Source organism: Petaurus breviceps, unplaced genomic scaffold (genome assembly GCF_028583685.1).
Source record: "Petaurus breviceps papuanus isolate PSGF00001 unplaced genomic scaffold, PetGlider_PUasm1.0 90822, whole genome shotgun sequence".
NCBI classification, from domain to species: Eukaryota; Metazoa; Chordata; class Mammalia; order Diprotodontia; family Petauridae; genus Petaurus; species Petaurus breviceps.
This window is the reverse complement of record NW_027187351.1, coordinates 7,109,125-7,128,237: the sequence shown is the minus strand read 5'-3', so window position 1 is coordinate 7,128,237 and position 19,113 is coordinate 7,109,125. Positions and strand designations below refer to the sequence as shown.

The 19,113-nt window shown below is 33.7% G+C and overlaps 1 protein-coding gene across 2 annotated transcripts in view; it reads right to left on the bottom strand.

The window, feature by feature from the left end:
- Positions 1–19,113, bottom strand: part of TINAG (tubulointerstitial nephritis antigen) — a 213,661-nt gene that overhangs the window by 189,568 nt on the left and 4,980 nt on the right. For both annotated transcript variants that reach the window (XM_069070639.1, XM_069070640.1), the window contains exons 2-4: positions 15,499–15,562; positions 13,095–13,184; positions 612–726 (exon numbers count right to left, since the gene is read on the bottom strand). In XM_069070639.1, the coding sequence (XP_068926740.1) occupies positions 612–726; positions 13,095–13,184; positions 15,499–15,562 (269 nt within the window). The remainder of the gene's footprint in view (positions 1–611; positions 727–13,094; positions 13,185–15,498; positions 15,563–19,113) is intronic.

Below are 19,113 nucleotides of genomic sequence, written 5' to 3'. Positions count from 1 at the left end.
ATTTCCAATAATGACCTCTCCATTTTCCAGAGGCTCTGTTCCCCCACCATGGGGTCATATTCTAAGCTCTAGAATTTGAAAAGTAATTGAAGTAAATGGAAAATCTTTGACCATGTGGGTTGGGGAAGTTGTATATTTTTATACTTTAAAAACTGAAATGAAATAGACATTCATCAAGAGCATTATATTCTTGCCCTCACTCTCACTGGACCACCATCAATAACTGTGAAGGTTCATTAGAAAGTAATTAATGATCACTACTTTCAAGAGTAAATATATTTACTTAAAAACTTAAGGTAAATTCATAAAAATGAATTAATGATCACAGAAGACCTAACAACATATACATTTGTAAGAAATCAGAAGTGATATATTTTTTTTAAATTGGGTATTACTCCATTTATCTTACTCTTCAGACACAATTTATTTGATTGGATTGGTCACAGTTGGTGTCACTGAATTCTCGGGCTCTAAGTTAAACACCGAAGTAATGTCATAAAAAACTGGGGGGGAGGTATAAAAAAATAAATTTGTTTCTTTGGCATTACTAAAACACAAAAACACAACCACCACCAACAAGACCTTCAAAATCAAACAGATATAACACCTACTGTTATTTCATTCATGCTCAGAAGTGTAGGAGAAGGAGGCAAGGTGCCAAGGCGAAATTTGTAGCCTTCTTCTAAAGTCATTCCCCAGAATTGACTGTAATTATGAGCCGTCCATCTGCCTCATAAATAGAAGAGAAAAAAATATGTATACATTGCACAATACAGTTTTCATACATGTATTTTTATTGACAACTCAATATTTCTCAATTAAAATTCAGTAAAACTCAAGATAATTGGCAGTATTCAGTTTTCATTTCAGAAATAAGCAAGTACTGCATTCTTTTAGATATCAAGTACATGACTTAATCTCTATTAAATTGATTACAAAAATTACAAATGCCACTGTAAAAACTAAAGATCATGATCAATGCAAAAAATCTGATGGTATTTTAAAATAGCAATTACATAATACGCAAAAATAACAAGGTTTTTAACAAGAAAAATCAAGCCAAAAATACACCAATAGGTCAAACTAGATGGTTTTTCTCATTTTTTAAATATTCATTTTTAAAGCACTTAATACATTGACATTAAAAGGCTTACTAAAATGACTGAAAAATTGTTGTGTCTGCAAAACCCTAAGGATTTATAGTGCTGAGGAATCAGCTAATTATATACTTAACTCTCCAATGTGTTGGAATTTTGTTTTTATTTTGGAATTTGTTTTCACACAGTGAATACACACTTATCACAGGGAGCTGATTCTATTCATTTTGAAAAGCTTCCTCCATTATCTAAGCATATGTCTTGTGGTAAAATCTGGTGAAAATCAAAATTATTTTCTGGACTTTGATGTCCCAAAAAAATCATGGTAAAAATTTAGGCAGTGTACATGTGAGTCCTCTTCAATTTGAAGACCATAGATTCTCAGAAGGCAAGATAAATCTTAAAGCTATCACTTATCTTTTCACCAGTATTATCTGTAATTCACAAGCCTCTAATGAGTATTTAAAGTTAAATAACAATTTCTGATAGTATATCTGCTAAACCTCTGATTTTCTTTTATAACAGCTGCGAGCTCATAGAATTATAAAAAATGTTCAGATTATTTTGAAATGGGTTTCAGTCACCAAAGGAAGAATAGGAAAGAAGGCAGTAAATATTTTGAACAAAGGGTATGTGGAAACAAGATTTAGGGCAAAATGATGAAGCAGGTACAATTCATCCAGGATGACTATAATAATAGTATCCTTATTCTTTACCCCCTCAATGTCCCTTAATCTTCAGCTCTGTCTTTCATTACCTTATCTGTACTACTCAGCATTCAGTGTTCAACTCCCTCCCTTCATTAGGTGTGTTTATATTTTTATGAGTTTGGGAAAATAAACCTTCACAGTTATTGATGATGGCCCAGTGAGAGTGAGGGCAAGAATATAATGCTTCTGATGAATGTCTATTTCATTTCAGTTTTTAAAGTATGAAAATATTCAACTTCCCCAACCCACATAAGTCAAAGAACTTCCATTTACCTCTTCCACTGGATAGTGTATGGTAGATAGTGAGTTTCATAAGGTCCCTAATTTCTATTGGCTTTTGGATGCCCTGGACAGTTTATTTTACCTAGTAGAGAGAAGCAATGGATCAACCTAACTGGAATCACAAGTTCAGAACTGAACAACAAGTTGAACAATATCTAAGATATCCTCCATGAGATAGAGTTGGAGAAAGTCCAACTATGGATCTGAGACATACAACTTTTAGTGTACTTGCCATTGATGGAGAGGCTTGTTTTACCACTAATAACTAAGCCAGTCCAAATATTCCAATTAGTACAGTGTTCTAAAGGAGACCAACAAGAAGGAAGAGACTAATTTCTAAAAGGGGTAAAACATAGAGATCTTTTAATCATATACCGGCAGTGTGAGTTGGTCAAGGTCAAAACTCCAATTAGGAACAAGGTGTTGTTCTTATTTAATCATTTCAGTTGTGTCCAATTTTCAAGACCCCATTTGGGATTTTCTTAGCACAGATACTGGAGTGGTTGGCCATTTCCTTCTCCAGCTTGTTTTATAGATGAGAAAACTGAGATAAACAGGGTTAAGTGACTGTCCCAAGGTCACACAGTTAGTAAGTGTCTGAGGTCATGCTTTAACTTAGGAAGACAAGCCTTCTTAACTTAGACTTGTAATGTTAAGGGGATTTGAAGATCTTCCCTACCCCTTAATAGGTCTGTGTGATCACATGGAGCCCATGGTGGGAGGAGCTTGCCAAAAAGGTAGAGCAGGAAGGGGTGGATGAAGCAGAGCTGAGAGAGAGACAGAGCTGGGAGAGAGAGAACAGGTAAAGAAGAGCAGAAAATGTGAGTCAGAGAGGGAATGATTTTGCTTAATGGAGCTTGTTTGTGGGGACGCCTGATGGAAGTAAGGCTTGGGATGCTTGTGCTCCCTGTATCGGTAATGTGTATGAACTTTGTCTTAAAAAGAATGCTTGGGATGTCAGGGCTCCCTGCATTGGCAATGTGTATAGAATTCTTTGTTACTATGATACATTTGGCTTTTTGGTGTTTGAATAAATGTCTTGGTTTCATCTTCAATGAAGAGAGTCTGTTCTATACTGTGATTCAAACCTGGGATTGCACCTGTATATTCATAGCAGCTCCTGTGGTCATTGTTTTACATTGGTGATATAAGGCTCTACACTCTACTGCCCCACCTAGCTGCCCCAGGAACAAGATAACTTCCCACTTAGGGAAGAATCTTGACTGAGGCACTTTTTGAGGTCCTTTTCATGTCCAAAATATCTCACAAAGATAGACAGACAGATAGATAGATAGATAGATAGGTAGGTAGGTAGGTAGGTAGGTAGGTAGATAGATAGATAGATAGATAGATAGATAGATAGATAGATAGATAGATAGATAGATAGATGGATGGATGGATGGATGGATGGATGGATGATAGAATAATATTAAAGAGTATAGGGTAATTGTGGTACTCCATAGCACTATGGTGTGTATACCTCTGATGTAACCAACCAGGGTACAACTTCCATTAAGGCACTGTGTTCTTCAGTGCCCAGCACAGAGTAGGTATCACTATTTGTTGACTGACCAGTTTGTAATATTGTTTGTCTATGCTGAAGTAGAGAAGGTGCTAAAAGGAAGACTCTGATCTAGAAAATTAAATCTTAACTCAGTAGAAAGAAGTGTATCAAAACAAAGGTACTATCTATATAGCAGATGAAGCAAAGCATTCTTGAATGTAGATTGTAGACGGTAGGTATGTAAAGTTTTGGGTTATGATGAGGAAATCAAGGGATAAAAAATGGAAACTTTCTTCCCCTTAAACTCAAGGCCTCTGATTCTCTCTCCATCAATAACTCACTTCTCTTTTCCTTTCATTTCTTACTTTGGTCCCTTTATGTAGCTTTCTTTCCCTTACTTTTCTGTATTTTTCCCATTTTACTTCAGGTTATTTCCTTCTATTTTTTCATATCTCCCTTAATAAATGTATAGCTCTAATATCAGTATCTTTTTTTTAATATGTGAGTTACTTTTGTTGAAGTGTCTCCTTCCATCTTCCCTTTTCTTTTCTTATCCTTTGTTCTAAAGAATATCATTCCAGGAGAGGGAGAAAGAAAGAATCTTTAAAAATGTAGATAATATAAAAACAAAATATGTCAATAAAAACACATTTTTAGAAATGTACTACTTGAAGAATGAAACATACTTTTGGACTTGGACAATGTAGAGATTTTATTGATTGTTTTTATTATCAATATTTCTTTTTCTTTTTCTACCCCTCCCTTGACTAATGGGAAAAAAAGAAAGGAAAAGAAAAGAAAAAGAAAACCAATATAACAGATAACCATAGGACTGTTTATTACAAGGCTTTATTTCTTTTTTTAATTGGTACAGAGAGAAATAGAAAGGGAAAAAATGAATGTTTGTTTATTAAAAAATAAAATAAAATGAAAGATCAAAAAATGTACAGCTATTTGAAGCCTTTAAAAGATATCTCAACACTGAAGAATGTTATCCCCAAAAGGCCAAGGATGAGACCTCTTGAATTTTGTTCAAAGCTCTCCAAAAGCACTCTCAATAGAGGATAATTGATGGTAGAATTCTCCTCCCCAAGAAGGCACTATTTTCCTTTTCTTTAGAACTATTTAGTGCCCTTCATTTTTTTCTGTAGTCTTTCAGAGTTGGTTAGTGTTCCATCTAATAATAATGGGAAGCCATAATAAAGTACTTTCTTGGACGAATGTACTTCTGAAAGAAGGGCACGGAATCTTTTAGGACAATAAGTTATACTTTCATATCCCAATACTGAGAATTTCCCATAAAGAGACTCAAGTACTACAACTAACTTTCTCAAAGAATATCACCTCTCCCTAGATACTGGTTTCTCCTTGTTTCACCAAAGAATCACTAATACTGGTCTGTAGTAGGGGGAAATAGAAACAATAGACGTATCTCTGATACTTACTAGCTATGTGACCATAAATTGTTATTACATCCCTCTGAGTCTTAACTTCCTTATCTGAAAAATGGGAATAAGATTACCTATGGTATGAAGGGATGTGCTATGATATATATAGTAAGTTGGTGTTCATAGCAGTTAAATAGTACTTGATTTAAAAAAAGAGAAAAAAATGTGTCTTAGAGTCAAGAAAACAAGTTCCAAACCTGTTTCAACCCCTCTCTATCTATGCTACCCAAATCACTTAATCTCTTTCAACCTCAGTTTCCTTTTCTGCAAAAATGGGAACAATAATAGAACTTACTCTACAGGGATGTTGTGAGGGTCAAATGAGATAATATACATAAAGTACTTCACAAACTCAAAAGTGCTATATAAATGCTGATTGGTGTTATTATCATTGTTGTTGTTATTCTTAGAATCAGAAAGCCTTAGTTTCAAGTCTTACCTTGGACACATTCTAAAGGCCCCAGGGAACTCTCTATGACTATAAGTTACAAATAATATCTTTGTCGTTGGACAGTATCAACTTACACCCTTGGAAGTTCCTAACGTTGATGAAATTAAAAAAAAAAAAACATGGAACTCTCCATCTGCTCCCCACCACCTTCCTGTCTACTTCATGAGTAAATGGAAAGATTGAACGAGATAGAGGAGGCAAAGCCAAGATGGTAGAGTAATGAGAGAAGTGATTATTTTTCACTTACATTAATAAGCAATTATTAAATTACAATTAAGGTTGTCCCTTCCTATTTTCTAATTCAGAAACCAGACCCTGTAGGTTATTCAGCCAATCTCTGAAGCACATTGATGACAGATGAAATTGCCCAAATCCTCTGGGTACATGATTCTCAATCTTGGGTGGTAAATGACTATAGTAATCTACTGTTTGATAAACCCAAAGATTCCAGCTTCTGGGATATGAACTAACTATTTGACAAAAACTGCTGGGAAAACTGTAAAACAGTACAGCAGAAACTAGACATAGAACAACATCTTACACTATATAGTATGATAAGGTCAAAAGGGGTACGTGATTTAGACAGAATGGGTGACACCATAAGCAAATTAGAAGAGCAAGAAATAGTTTACTTGACAGATCTATGGAGAAAGAAAGAAATTATGACCAAAGAAGAAATAGAAAACATTATAAAAAGCAAAATGAATAATTCTAATTACATTAAATTAAAAAGATTTTGCCCAAGCAAAACCAATGCAATCAAGATTAGAAGGAAAGCAAAAAGCTGGGAAACAATTTCTACTGCATGTAATTCTGATAAAAGTCTCATTTCTTGAATATGTAGAGAACTGAGTCAAATTTATAAGAATACAAGTCATTCTCCAATTGGTAAATGGTCAAACAATATGAACAGGAAATTTTCAGATGAAGAAATTAAAGCTATGATATATAAAAAAAATACTCTGAATCACTATTGATTAGAGAAATGCAAATTAAAACAACTCTGAGGTACCACCTTATACCTATCAGATTAGCTAATATGACAGAAAAGGAAAATGATAAATGTTGGAGAAGATTTGGGAAAATTGGGATACTAATGTGTTGTCGGTGGGGTTGTGAATTGATACAACCATTCTGGGGAACAATTTGGAACCATGCTCTGTATCTCAAAGAGATCATAGAAAAGAGAAAAAAGACATACATGTATAAAAATTTTTATAGCAACTCTTTTTGTGGGTGGCAAAAAAGTTGGAAACTGAGGGAATGTCTATCAATTGGGGAATGGCTGAACAAGTTGTGGTATATGAATGTAATGGAATACAATTGTGCTATGAGAAATGATGAGAAGGCAGATTTCATAAAAACCAGGAAAGACTTATGTGAACTGATGCTAAATGAAATGAGCAGGACCAGGGGAACATTATACACAGTAACAGCAATATTGTACAATGACTAACTTTGATAGACTTAGCTCTTCTCAGCAAATACAATGATCCAAGACAATTACAAAATAATCATGATGGAAAATGCCATCAGCATCCAAACAAAGGAATATGGAGTCTGAATGCATACTGAAGTGCACAATTTTCCCTTTTGTTGTTGTTGTTTTTTAATTTTTGTTACTGTGGCTTTTCTTTTTTGTTTTGTTTCTTCTTTCACAGCAAGACTAATGTGGAAATAATGTTTAACATGATTATACATAACTTTTTTCAGATTGCTTGCCATCTTGGGAAGGTGGGGGAAAATGGGAACTCAAAATCTTATAAAAATGAATATCAAAAATTATCTTTATAAGTCACTGGAAAAAAATAAAATACTATTTACCAGAAAAAAAGAAAAAATAGTTCGAGATGATTTAATAATTATTTGACTACATGAAAACTTTGATTTTAAAAAAGCTTAGACACTATATTTCAAGAATTTTTAAAGAAAAATTGTCCTGATATCTTAAATCAAGAGAGTAAAATAAAAATTGAAATAATCTACAATCACCTCCTGAAAGTGATCTCCAAATCTCCCAATAATAATATGGCCAAATTCCAGAGCCCATAGCTCAAAGGAAAATATTGTAAATAGCCAGAAAGAAATAATTCAAATATTGTTGAGCCACAGTCAGATTCACACAAGATTTAGCAGCTTCCACATTAAAGAACTGGAGGTCTTGGAATGTTTAATTACAGAAGTCAAAGGAGCTAGGATTACCACTAAGAATAACCAACCCAGCAAAACTGAGTATACTCCTTTGGGGGGAGGAGAAATAGATATTTAATGAAACAGAGGACTTTCTAATATTCCTGATGAAAAGACTGTAGACAAATAGAAAACTTATGATTCAAAAAGAACACTCAAGTGAACCATAAAAAGAAACATGAACAAGAAATCACAAGAGACTCAATAAGGTTAAATTGTTTTCATTTGTACATGAGAAGATCATACTTGTAACTCCTAAGAACGTTGTAATTATTGTGGGAATTAGAAGTATACATAGGCCAAAGATATGGCTGTTAATTGACTATAATGATATGATCTCAGAAAAAAAAGGAGTGGGAAAGATGGAAACACTGGAATATAAGTAAAGGAAGAGGCATAAAGGGGAAAAATGTGTCATGTAAAAGAGAAACACAAGGAAGAACTTTTACAGTGGAAGGGAAAATGGGAAGGTTGGGCAATGCTTGAACCTCACTCTCATCAGAATCAGTTAAAAGAGAGAATAACATATAGACTCAGATGGGTATAGAAATCTTACCCAAAAAGAAAGTGGGGGGGGGCAAGGGGATAAAAGAAAGGGGTGGCTGATAGAAAGGAGGGGTTATTAAGGGAAGCTGTGACCAGAAGCAAAACCAAATACAGGAAAACAGAAATATTAAAGTCATCTTTTCCAGACCATAATACAATAAACATTACATTCAATAAGTTGCCATGGAAATATAGATGACAAATTGATTGGAAACCAAGTAATCTAATCCTAAAGAATGAGTGGGTCAAAGAACAAATTATAAAAACAATAAATAATTTCATTAAAGAAAATGACAACAATGAGCCTACATATCAAAATTAGTGAAATGCAGCTAAAACAGCTCTTAGAAGACCATATATATCTCTAAATGTTTACATCAACAAAATAGAAAAAAAAACAGATGAATAAATCAAGCATACAACTAAAAAACTAGAAAAGGAAAAAATTAAAATTTGGAAATCCTGAAAAATAGAAGGAAAGATTAATAAAATTGGAAGCAAAAAATAAAAAAATACATACAACTAATAAAACTAAAAACTGGTTTTAAAAAAAGAACACTAAAATAGAGAAGAAGAAAAACCTTGGTTAATGTGATTTTAAAATAATAATAAAAAAGTTAATACATCACGAATGAAGATGAAATTTAAGCAATTATTAGGTGCTATTTTGACCAATTATGTACCAATGAATCTAACAATCTAAGTGAAATCAATAAATATTTCCAAAAATATAAAATGCCCAGATCAACAGAAGAAATAGAATACTTAAATAACCCTATCTTAGAAAAAGAAATTAAACAAGCCATAAATGAATTCCCTAAGAAAAAAATCCATAACAAGACATATTTAAAAGTGATTTCTACCAATTATTTGAGGAATAATTAATCTTAATACTGTATTTTTTTAAATAGGCAAAAAGGAGTACTAGCAAATTCCTTTTATGACTCATATATAGTGCTGATACCAAAACTAAAAAGGGTGAAAACAGAGAAAGAAAAATATAGACCAATTTCCCTAATGAATATCGATGCAAAAATTTAAATAAAATACTAGCAAGGATATTATATCAATATATAACAAAGAGAATACACATGATGAGGTGGGATTTACAAAAGGGAGATAGGCCTGATTCAATATTAGAAAAATTATCAGCATAATTGATTCTATTAATGATAAAAACAACAAAAATTATATAATTATCTCAAAAGATACAGAAAAAGCTTTTGACAAATTACTCATTCCTATTACAACACTAGAAAATGTAGGAATAAATGGAGCTTTCCTTAAAATGGTAAGTAGTGTCTAATTCCATCGCCAGCATTATATGTGATGGAGATAATCCAGAAATCTTCTCAGTAAAATTGGGGTGAAGCAAGGATGTCCATTTTCACCATTATTCAATATTTTACTAGAAATACTAATTACTACAGTAAGACAAGAAAAAGAAATTGAAGGAATTAGAATAGACAACAAGGAAACAAAACTATCGCTCTTTGTAGAAGATATGATGGCCTACTTAGAAAATGCTCAAGAATGAATTAAAAATGGGTGGCTAGGTGGCCCAGTGAGTTAAGCGCCAGCCCCGGATTCAGGAGGACCCAAGTTCGGTTCTGGCCTAGGACACTTAATACCCACACACACAAAAAAAAAATTAGCTGTGTAACCTTGGGCAAGTTACTTAACCCCAATTGCCCTCCAAAAAAGGCCAAAAAAAAAAAAAGAATAAAAAAAAAACTAGTTGAAATAATCAACTTCAGTAAAGTTACAAAATATGTAATAAACCTAATAAATCATCAGCAATTCTATATATTACCAGCAAAGTTCAGCAGGAAGATGATGGAAAGAGAAATACTATTTAAGATTATTGTAGATAATCTAAAATGCTTGGGATTCTACCTGCCAGTACAAATATAGGAACTTTGTTATTCAGTCATCTTTAAGTCATGTCTGACATTTTGTTACCCCATCTGGGGTTTTCTTGGCAAAGATAGTGAAGTGGTCTGCCATCTCCTCAAAATCATTATACAAATGTGGAAACTGAGGCAAACAGGGTTAAAGTGATTTGCCTAGAATCATACAGCAAGTAAGTGTCTGAAGTCAAATTTGAACTCAGAAAAATAAGTTTTCCTGACTCCAGACCTTGTACTCTAACCACTGTACAACCTAGCTATCATATTATATGAACACAATTACAAAATATTTTTCACACAGATGAAGACATCTAGACAACTGGAGAAATATTAATTGCTTAAGAGTAGGCCAAACCAATAGAATAAAAATGGCATTTCTCCCTAAATCAATTAACTCATTCAATGTCATCCTAGTCAAGCTACCAAAGTATTATTTTATAGACCTAGAAAAAAATAATAAAATTCATCCAGAAGAATAAAAGGTAAAGAATAACAATGAATCAATGGGGGGAAAAGGTAAAGGAATGTGGCCTAGCAGTACCAGATAGATTTCAAATAGTTATTACAAAATAGCACTGGCTAAGAAATAGAGTAGTGGATCAGTGGAATAGATTAGGTACAGAGTACATTCTACTAAATGACCATAGTTATCTAATGTTTCATAGACTCAAACATCCAAGTTTTGGGGGTAAGAGAACATGGTTCCCAGTAGTAGCAATATTGTACTACTCTGATCAATACAATGATTCAAGAGAATTTCAAGGGATTGATGATGAAAAAATCTACCTCCAAAGAAATAACTGATAGAGTCTAAGTACAGATTTAAAATCAATTGATAGGCAAATAGGGTGAAGTGACTTGGCCAAGGTCACATAGCTAGTAGGTGTCTGAGGGCAGATTTCAACTCAGAAAGATGAGACTTCTTGACACCAGGCATTTCACCCTTTCCATTGCTTCCTGGAGAATACTTTAGGAGAGCCCTAAATAAAATTCAAGAGGCTTGGTCCTTACTCTTACAAGGAGATTAATTGAATTTATTGTGTTGCAGGGTGATTTTTCTTCAGTGTGGCTCTGACCACATCACCTATCAATGAACTCTAAAGTTCATCCCATCACCTCTAGGATCAAATATAAGTTCTTTTGTTTGGCATTTAAAGCTCTTATGACTTGGTCCCTTCCTTTACTCCCTTTTATACCATCAGCCTGCATGCGCACACACACATGCACACACACACACACACACACACACACATGAGTGCAATCTTGAATCCAAAACTAGCTCTCTACCTATATCACAAAAACATATCAAATGTCCATTACCATATTTAACAGTGTCTTGATTTTTTTTAACCAAGACAACTTAAATGATGTCTAAATCATGCATGCCATAGCAAAAAAGTTATAAAGTACAATGGATCCATCATAAGGACAATGGAAGGGACATTAAAGACCTTTTTTTTTTTCAAGTAAGCTCCTTGGAGAGCAGGGATCTTTTCACTTTTGTCTTTGTCCCCAGCACCTAGAATAGTATCTGGCACATAATAAGGGTCTAATGAATGCTTATTAAAGTGAATTGACTTCATAATTTTATAACTCATTTATGGGTTCAGATCAGTGGTCACACACTGAATTCATGGCCAAGCTAGGATTATAAGTCTAATTCCCATTATGACATAAAATCAGTAAATCACTAGATAATTTAGCAGACTAAACTGATTTTAAAGTTACCCCAGAAGACCTTTTTTTTTAAATTCTTTAATTTATTAATTTGTTTATTTCCTTTTAATTTACAGGATTCAATTCCACAATTCCTTGAATTTCACATTTTGTTCCCCTCCCTCCCCTCCCTCCCCTCCCCCCCATGGCGTCTTATAATCAAGTATAGGATCTGTAGATACTTTCACATTATACAATGGTCAGGTTATAAGGATGGATTGTACCAGCTGGGATGAAAAATGGTATAGAGGACATAAAATCAAATAAGAGAATAAAAAAGATCAGGTATTTTGCTTCCACCTGGATATAAATTTAGTTCTTTCTAGTTCTTTCTCTGGATGCACGTTTTTCTCTCCATCATGCGTCTTTTGGGATTGACTTATATCCCTGCATTGTTGAGAAGAGTCCAGTCTATCAAAGTTGGTCATCACACATACGTTGTGTCTGTAATTGTGTACAAATTCCTCCTGGTTCTACTCATCTCACTCAGCATCAGTTCTTTTAAGCCTCTCCAGGTAAATATGAAGACTGCCTGCTCCCCATTTCTTATAGCGCAATAATATTCCATAACATGCATATACCACAACTTGTTCAGCCAGAAGACCTTAATGGACAACTTGGCTATTTTCATGTCACCTAGATGTAGATATTAGATCACCTTATATAGATAGAAGAGATGACTACTAATGACATGTGATTTGAGAGATTCTAGGCCCAGGTGGGTATGCAAGTTGTATGTGTGTGTAGATATGTATGTGTGTATCTGACAGAGTGGGTAGATGAGTAGGTATAAGAGGGATGTGGAAACCAAAGGCAAATTTAGACCTCTTCACAATTTTTTTAGGCTTGACCCTAAAATAGTTAAACAATTTCCCTTAAGTCAGTGTTATTTTGAAACAGAACAATGATCAGAATTTTAATGTATTCCCCTCTCAGTTCAATCTTCTTTATTTGAGACTGAAGTTGGTTTTTGCTTTTCTATTACTTTTGGTTTTCCCTTCTATGTCTTATTTATATACAATAATCTTTAATTTCCAATCATTCACTTCAATGTTTTATATGACATATAGTTTATATCCTCTCATCACCTTTCCCATTTCCATCCCTGTTTTTTTTTTTCTTATTTCAAAAATGTTAAAAGGAAGAACAAGGCATCATTTGGAAACTGGGAAATAAACAGGAGTTTCTGGAATTCAATTATGTCATGGAAGGCCTATAAAAGAAAAAAATTTTTTCTCACCCATGATCTCTAGTATTGATGTTTTCAATTAATTCTGGACGAACAAGGCATATGTGCTGGGAACATCTCCACTGCTGGTCTGAGCATGTGCTGAAAAGATAAAAGAAATGCAAATGAATACTAGCCACAGCAACAAGCATATTTCAACGTAAGTGGCAAGAATGATGCATTGTTATTACAAAAATGTATTTCCTAGATTGATTTTTAGTACTTTGACTGTTGGCTTTTTGCTGAAAATAAACTAATTTAAATGGCTGTAAAAGAATATACTACTCAATATGCCTGTATTAGTATTTTATCTTTTTTACTCTAATATGCTACTTCATTTGACTTTAGGGAAAGGTTTAGAAAGTGAGAAAAAAATACATGCTCTCCTTCCATTTTATTTGTAATCTCTCCCTTGGCACCAGCTCTTTCACATTCACCTATAAGTACCCTGAGGTCACTCATTCTAATGGTACTGTTCTCATTCATGGTATTTCTTTGAACCACCATAAAATCTCTTTTCCTTTATTCCACAGCCAGACTTTTAGAAAGGACAGAGTATATTTACCATTCTGAATTCCTCACTACATATACCAATTCTCTGCAATATGGCTTCCATTCATCTCCTTCTTCTGCAAAAACCATACAGTCAAATATCAAGAGAAATGGGGGTGGGGAGGTGGGGGAGTGGGTAGTGGTCACAATAAAATGACATAATAATTGTTTTTTAATTTGTTTTGGTTTTTTTTGTTATTGTTTTTAAAGGGGCTTAGCACAGTGTCTGGCGCATATTAGGCACTTAAATTCTTGTTTCATCATTCTCTATAAGATTTTTCAGACCACCTCTGCTTCCACTCCTTGATTTATATTCAGTGGTGTGCTAGAGTGAGAGCTAACTGGCTTTAGAGAGCCAATTGTTAAATTTTTATTGTGAGCACTGACACCTTGAAAATGAGGTAATTACATAATGCTACAAACAAGGGCTTGATTTATTGCTTGTCTATAGACTTAATAAAGTTGAGATGGAGAAAATGTAAATAATTCAGATTAAATGTAAAAGTTTCTCTTGCATACATTCTGGAGAACTCGATAAATATTTACCAGCACATTAATCCTTCTATCATTCTCTGTGCCTCATATGTCCTTCCCCACAGTTCTGCATAAAAATTCTTCTAATACATCAAAGCCCAGCTTAAAGGCTACCTCCATGATGAAGTCACGCATGATCTTCCCAACCAGAAGTGATCTCTCCCTCCTTTGTATACTAATAGCACATTATGTGTGCCTTCTTTATAGATTTATCACCTTACATGTTTTATTATAGTTCTTTTTGTAGTTGTCTTCTTCCCCTTAGTAGAATGTAAACTACTGGAAGACAAACACTTCGGCTTATCCATCTTCATATCTCTCATAATTCCTTATCATACCATGCAATGTATACAGGGGTGTGCTGGCAGATATTTAACAGCTAAATTTCCATGGGGAGTAGCGGCAGGGGGTAGGGGACTATAGGCATGACACAATTTTAAGGTTAATCTGTATTATTGACATTTTCTACAATGCTTTGTTAAGTCTACATAATCAACAAAGCAATAAATCAAGGCTTGATTTGTATAATTTCCCAATTTCCAAGGTAAAAATGCTTGCATTGAAAATTTAACAATTGAAATGTACTCCAATATATCCCTGTATACACATTTTTAGATATCTAATAAAAGTTGATTAAAGTAATATAGAATAAATGAAAATATATTTGTAACACTACTGCAAGTCAATCAATTTTGTGATGGGATATTTTTGAGCCTATTGTTAAATATAAAGAGCAAGAGTTGGTCCCTGTGTATCCTAATGTGTATTATAAGAGTATTAAATGTGAATTAAATTAAAAGTTGTATGTTGAACAGTGTTTTTGTTTTTCTTAGCAGAAATTAAGTCAAATCATTTGCCCTTTAACGAATTGGAAAATGGGGAGGCTAGGTGGCTAAGTAAATAGAGCACCGGCCCTGGAGTCAGGAGGAAGCGAGTTCAAAACCGGCATCAGACACATACTAGCCATATGACCTTGGGCAAGTCATTTAATCCCAATTGCCCTGCCTTCTCCCCACCAAAAAGTAAAAAAAAAAATTGTAATACTAAACAGTGGCTTTAAAGATATATATCTTTAAAGATAAATATGTATAAATAGTGGCTTTTAAAGATAAAAGACTTTAAAGATAAAGTATTTTGATTGGCAATATTTGTGAAAATAAAACTGAGAAAGGAGGATAAAAAAGTCGCTTTTTTGAAATTAATTTCTGGCATTTCCTCTCTCTGTGTTTAAATCAAGAATAGTTTCCCAAATAATCATATTATTGACAAGAGAAAAGAAAACAAAATAACTACAAAAAGAAATTTAATTTTAGGCTCTTATAGTCATTACCAGTCATTGCAGTTTTCTTTAATTACAGATCCTTCCTCATAATATCGACCATCTCTGAGGCAACCTGCCAACATAATATACAAATGAGTGGAAAAAATGCTAAATTCAGTTTAAGTACATTGACATAAGCATGCAACAATTTTAATTGGTTTTGTACAATATGCATAAATTATTTGGTACCAATTTGATAAAGGGGATTTCTAGTTTGACATAATACAAATATTGAATTCCAGGAAACTTCTTCATAATATTCTCTTTAGAAATGCATATTATGTCCCTAGGAAGATAATTCTATAATTCAGAAAAATAAGATTATTACATGAGTTAATCATGAACTACTTTCATTAAAAAAATAATATGTTTAAATAGATAAGTAAAAAAGAGTCTAAGTCAGATGCTGATATTTCTTTAAGGAAAAATTAAAAACCTAAGCAATGCTCATAAATAGGTATGACTGATTGTTCCCTGTACAAGTCAGACAGTGCATCACTTTAGGATAAAAAATATCCAATTCATTTAAAGATAATAAAAATCAAAATTCTCTCTAGAATTTCTCTCAGAAAAACATTTTATGAAGTAGAAAAATTGCGTACTCTCATCTATATTCCTTTTTAAACATCTGATTTCAACTTATTACAACTGAAAATGTTCTCAGATTGTCAATTGAAATTGGCTGATAATTCTGCCCAAGTACATCAGCTAAATAGACAAGGGCATATCAACAAGGTATCTAGAAGACATCACTGTAAAACTGATCAACCATCCATGCCTCCATTCATGGTAAGCTTTCCAACACTCACAAGTTCAGTTTACCCCTTCCTTCTAAAGAGATACTACTAAGGAACAGAATCTATTTTTGATAGGATAAGCTGCTCAGACATATCCTTTGTATTGAATTAACACTGGAGGATATATCTATCTAAGATAGGAGTTTGTGTCTTATAAATCCCAGGTATTCCTATAGTAAAGGTTCTTAGCAACACAAATGTTTCCTATTCATTGATTCCACCATTGCAGAAGCATTCAGGTCTTTTCATAATTTTTGTGGAACCCCCTAGTACATATTTTAATTTTTTTTTCATGAAGAATATCCCATAGTTATCTTGATTTGGTAGTTATCTTCCCTTTAGGTCACCCATTCCTAAAAGATACTGATATTTCTGTAGTTCCTTAATTCTAAAAAGATTTATTAAGAACCTATTATGTTTCAAGCACTGTACTAGTCACTGAGCATACAAAGGCAAAAGTGAAACAATTCCTGTCCTCTGAGACTTTCCAGGGGTGGGGAACTTGCAGCCTCAAAGTCATACATGGCCCTCTAGGAAGTCAAGTGTGGCTTTTTGGTTTCTAAGTTTGAATTCAGTCAAAGGGCCACACTTGAGGACCTAGAGGGCTACATGATTGAGGCCACAGGTTCCTCACTTCTGCTTTATACACTAAGAGGAATAAAAGTGTGTACATACAAAGCTACATATATCTTGTATTAAACTATTTTTGCTAGTAGATAGATAATATATGTGTATAGATATGTGGATATACATATGTGTTTACTTTATGATTATATTGTATACCTTTGTAAAATTTTACTTACTTTATTCTGAACTTAAGAAATAATACTAGGTGGTGCAGTGAATAGAGCACCGGCACTGGAGTCAGGAGGACCTGAGTTCAAATCTGGATTCAGACACTTAACACAAAACTAGCTGTGTGACCTTGGGCAAGTTACTTAACCCCAATTGCCCTACCTTCCCCCCTCCAAAAATAAATAAATAAATAAAACAAGCATTCTGTAGTAGAAGGAGAAAAAGGTAATTGTACATGAAAGTCCAAGTCTATTATGTACAACTTCCTATTCTTTTAAATATATAATAAAGTTGTCATTTAACTTTCTTTTTCTCCCTTTTTTTCTTCTCTACCCCACCTTGTTCTACCATAGAGATGGCTACCATTAGACATAAATATGTATGTATATACCTCTGTGTGTGTGCATACATGTGTGTGTGTGTGTGAGTGTGTGTGTAAAATTCTATACATACTTCTATTTATCAATTCTGTCTTTGGATTCATCTTCTTCCTTCATATGTCCTTTGCAGGTAATTTGGATATTTATAATAGTCAAAGTAATTTAGTCACTAAAAGTTATTCTTAAAATAGTATTGTTGGGACAGCTAGGCAGCACAGTGAATAGGGTACCGGCCTTGGAGTCAGGAGGACCTGAGTTTAAATCTCGCCTCAGACACTTGACACATTTACTAGCAGTGACCTTGGGCAATTAACCCCAATTACCTTGCCTTACCCCCTCAAAAAAAAGAAAAGAATATTGTTGTTTTTATATACAATACCCTCTTGGTTCTGCTCATTTCACTCTTTATTATTTCATGCAAATCTATCCATATATATATTTTAATGAAGCAGCTAGGTGTCTCAGTGGATAGAGCCTGTAGTCAGAAGGACTTGATTTCAAAGCCAAACTTAGACAATTACTAGATTGACAAGTCACTTATCTTTTGTTTGCCTTTCTGGAGAAGCAAATGACAAACCACCCCAGTATCTTTGACAAGAAAACACAATGGTCAGTATTGTCATCCTATAATCCACATGAAGTCAGACACAACTGAACAGTGAACAATACATTTTAATATATGATTATTATCTCCTCTATTGGAATGCAAGTTCATTGCCTGTACAATATTTAATTCTTCATACTTGCATCACCAGTGCCCAGAACAATGTCAGACAGTTAGTATTTGTTTTCTAATTGAAGACTGACAAATAAAAACCATATAAAAAGTATACAACCTAAGAGGGAAATGGGATGATCAGGAAAGATCTCACACAAAAGAAAATGAGAAGTATGCGAACATCCAAATCCATATTTTCTCACACTGTCTTGTACATTTTAGAAAGGGAAGGGCATGCAGAGGAGGAAAGAAAAAGAGAAGGGAGATTAGAAGCTACAATCCAAAGCTTCAGGAAGGCTTTTGCCCAAAATATCTTAGGTTCTTTGAAGAAATAAGGGTCTATAGTTTTGTTCATTTCTTCTCCTGCCAATTGCATTCCATTACTAGTTAAATATCAGAATATTGCTATAACTGAATTATATATTTATTTGTATTTATTAGAAACCTTTCCCACTCCAAAAGGGGGAGGGTCCACTTCCTTCTACATCATTCTTTGCTGCCTGATGAATTGTTCAAGTTACATCCACTTGCACTACAAATCCAAAGATTATCAACTGGTCATATTTGTCAAACCAATTGTGCATGTTGACAAAATTATCAGTTCTTGTCAAATGGTTTATAAATGCTTAGGGAAAATTAAAGAGAATTTTTACTTATACAGCTTAAAAAATATCACAGTAAGCCCATCAGATATTTGAAAGGAAAAGACTAGGCCCTAGGTGGTGTGGGGAAAATGAGACAGTAGACTTCATCCTAAAGATCTGATAGTCAACATGAGTCTGCTGTTGCTCCCAAATTTTGCCTCTTCTTTTTTTTTTTTTTTTTTTTTTTTTTTCCTTGGGGGTTTTTATTTTCTTTCTTAGTTTTCACTGTCATTTTTTTTGGGTGGGTGTTGTGTAGGTGAAGAGGCCGGCTCTTGCCCCGGTTCCCCCCC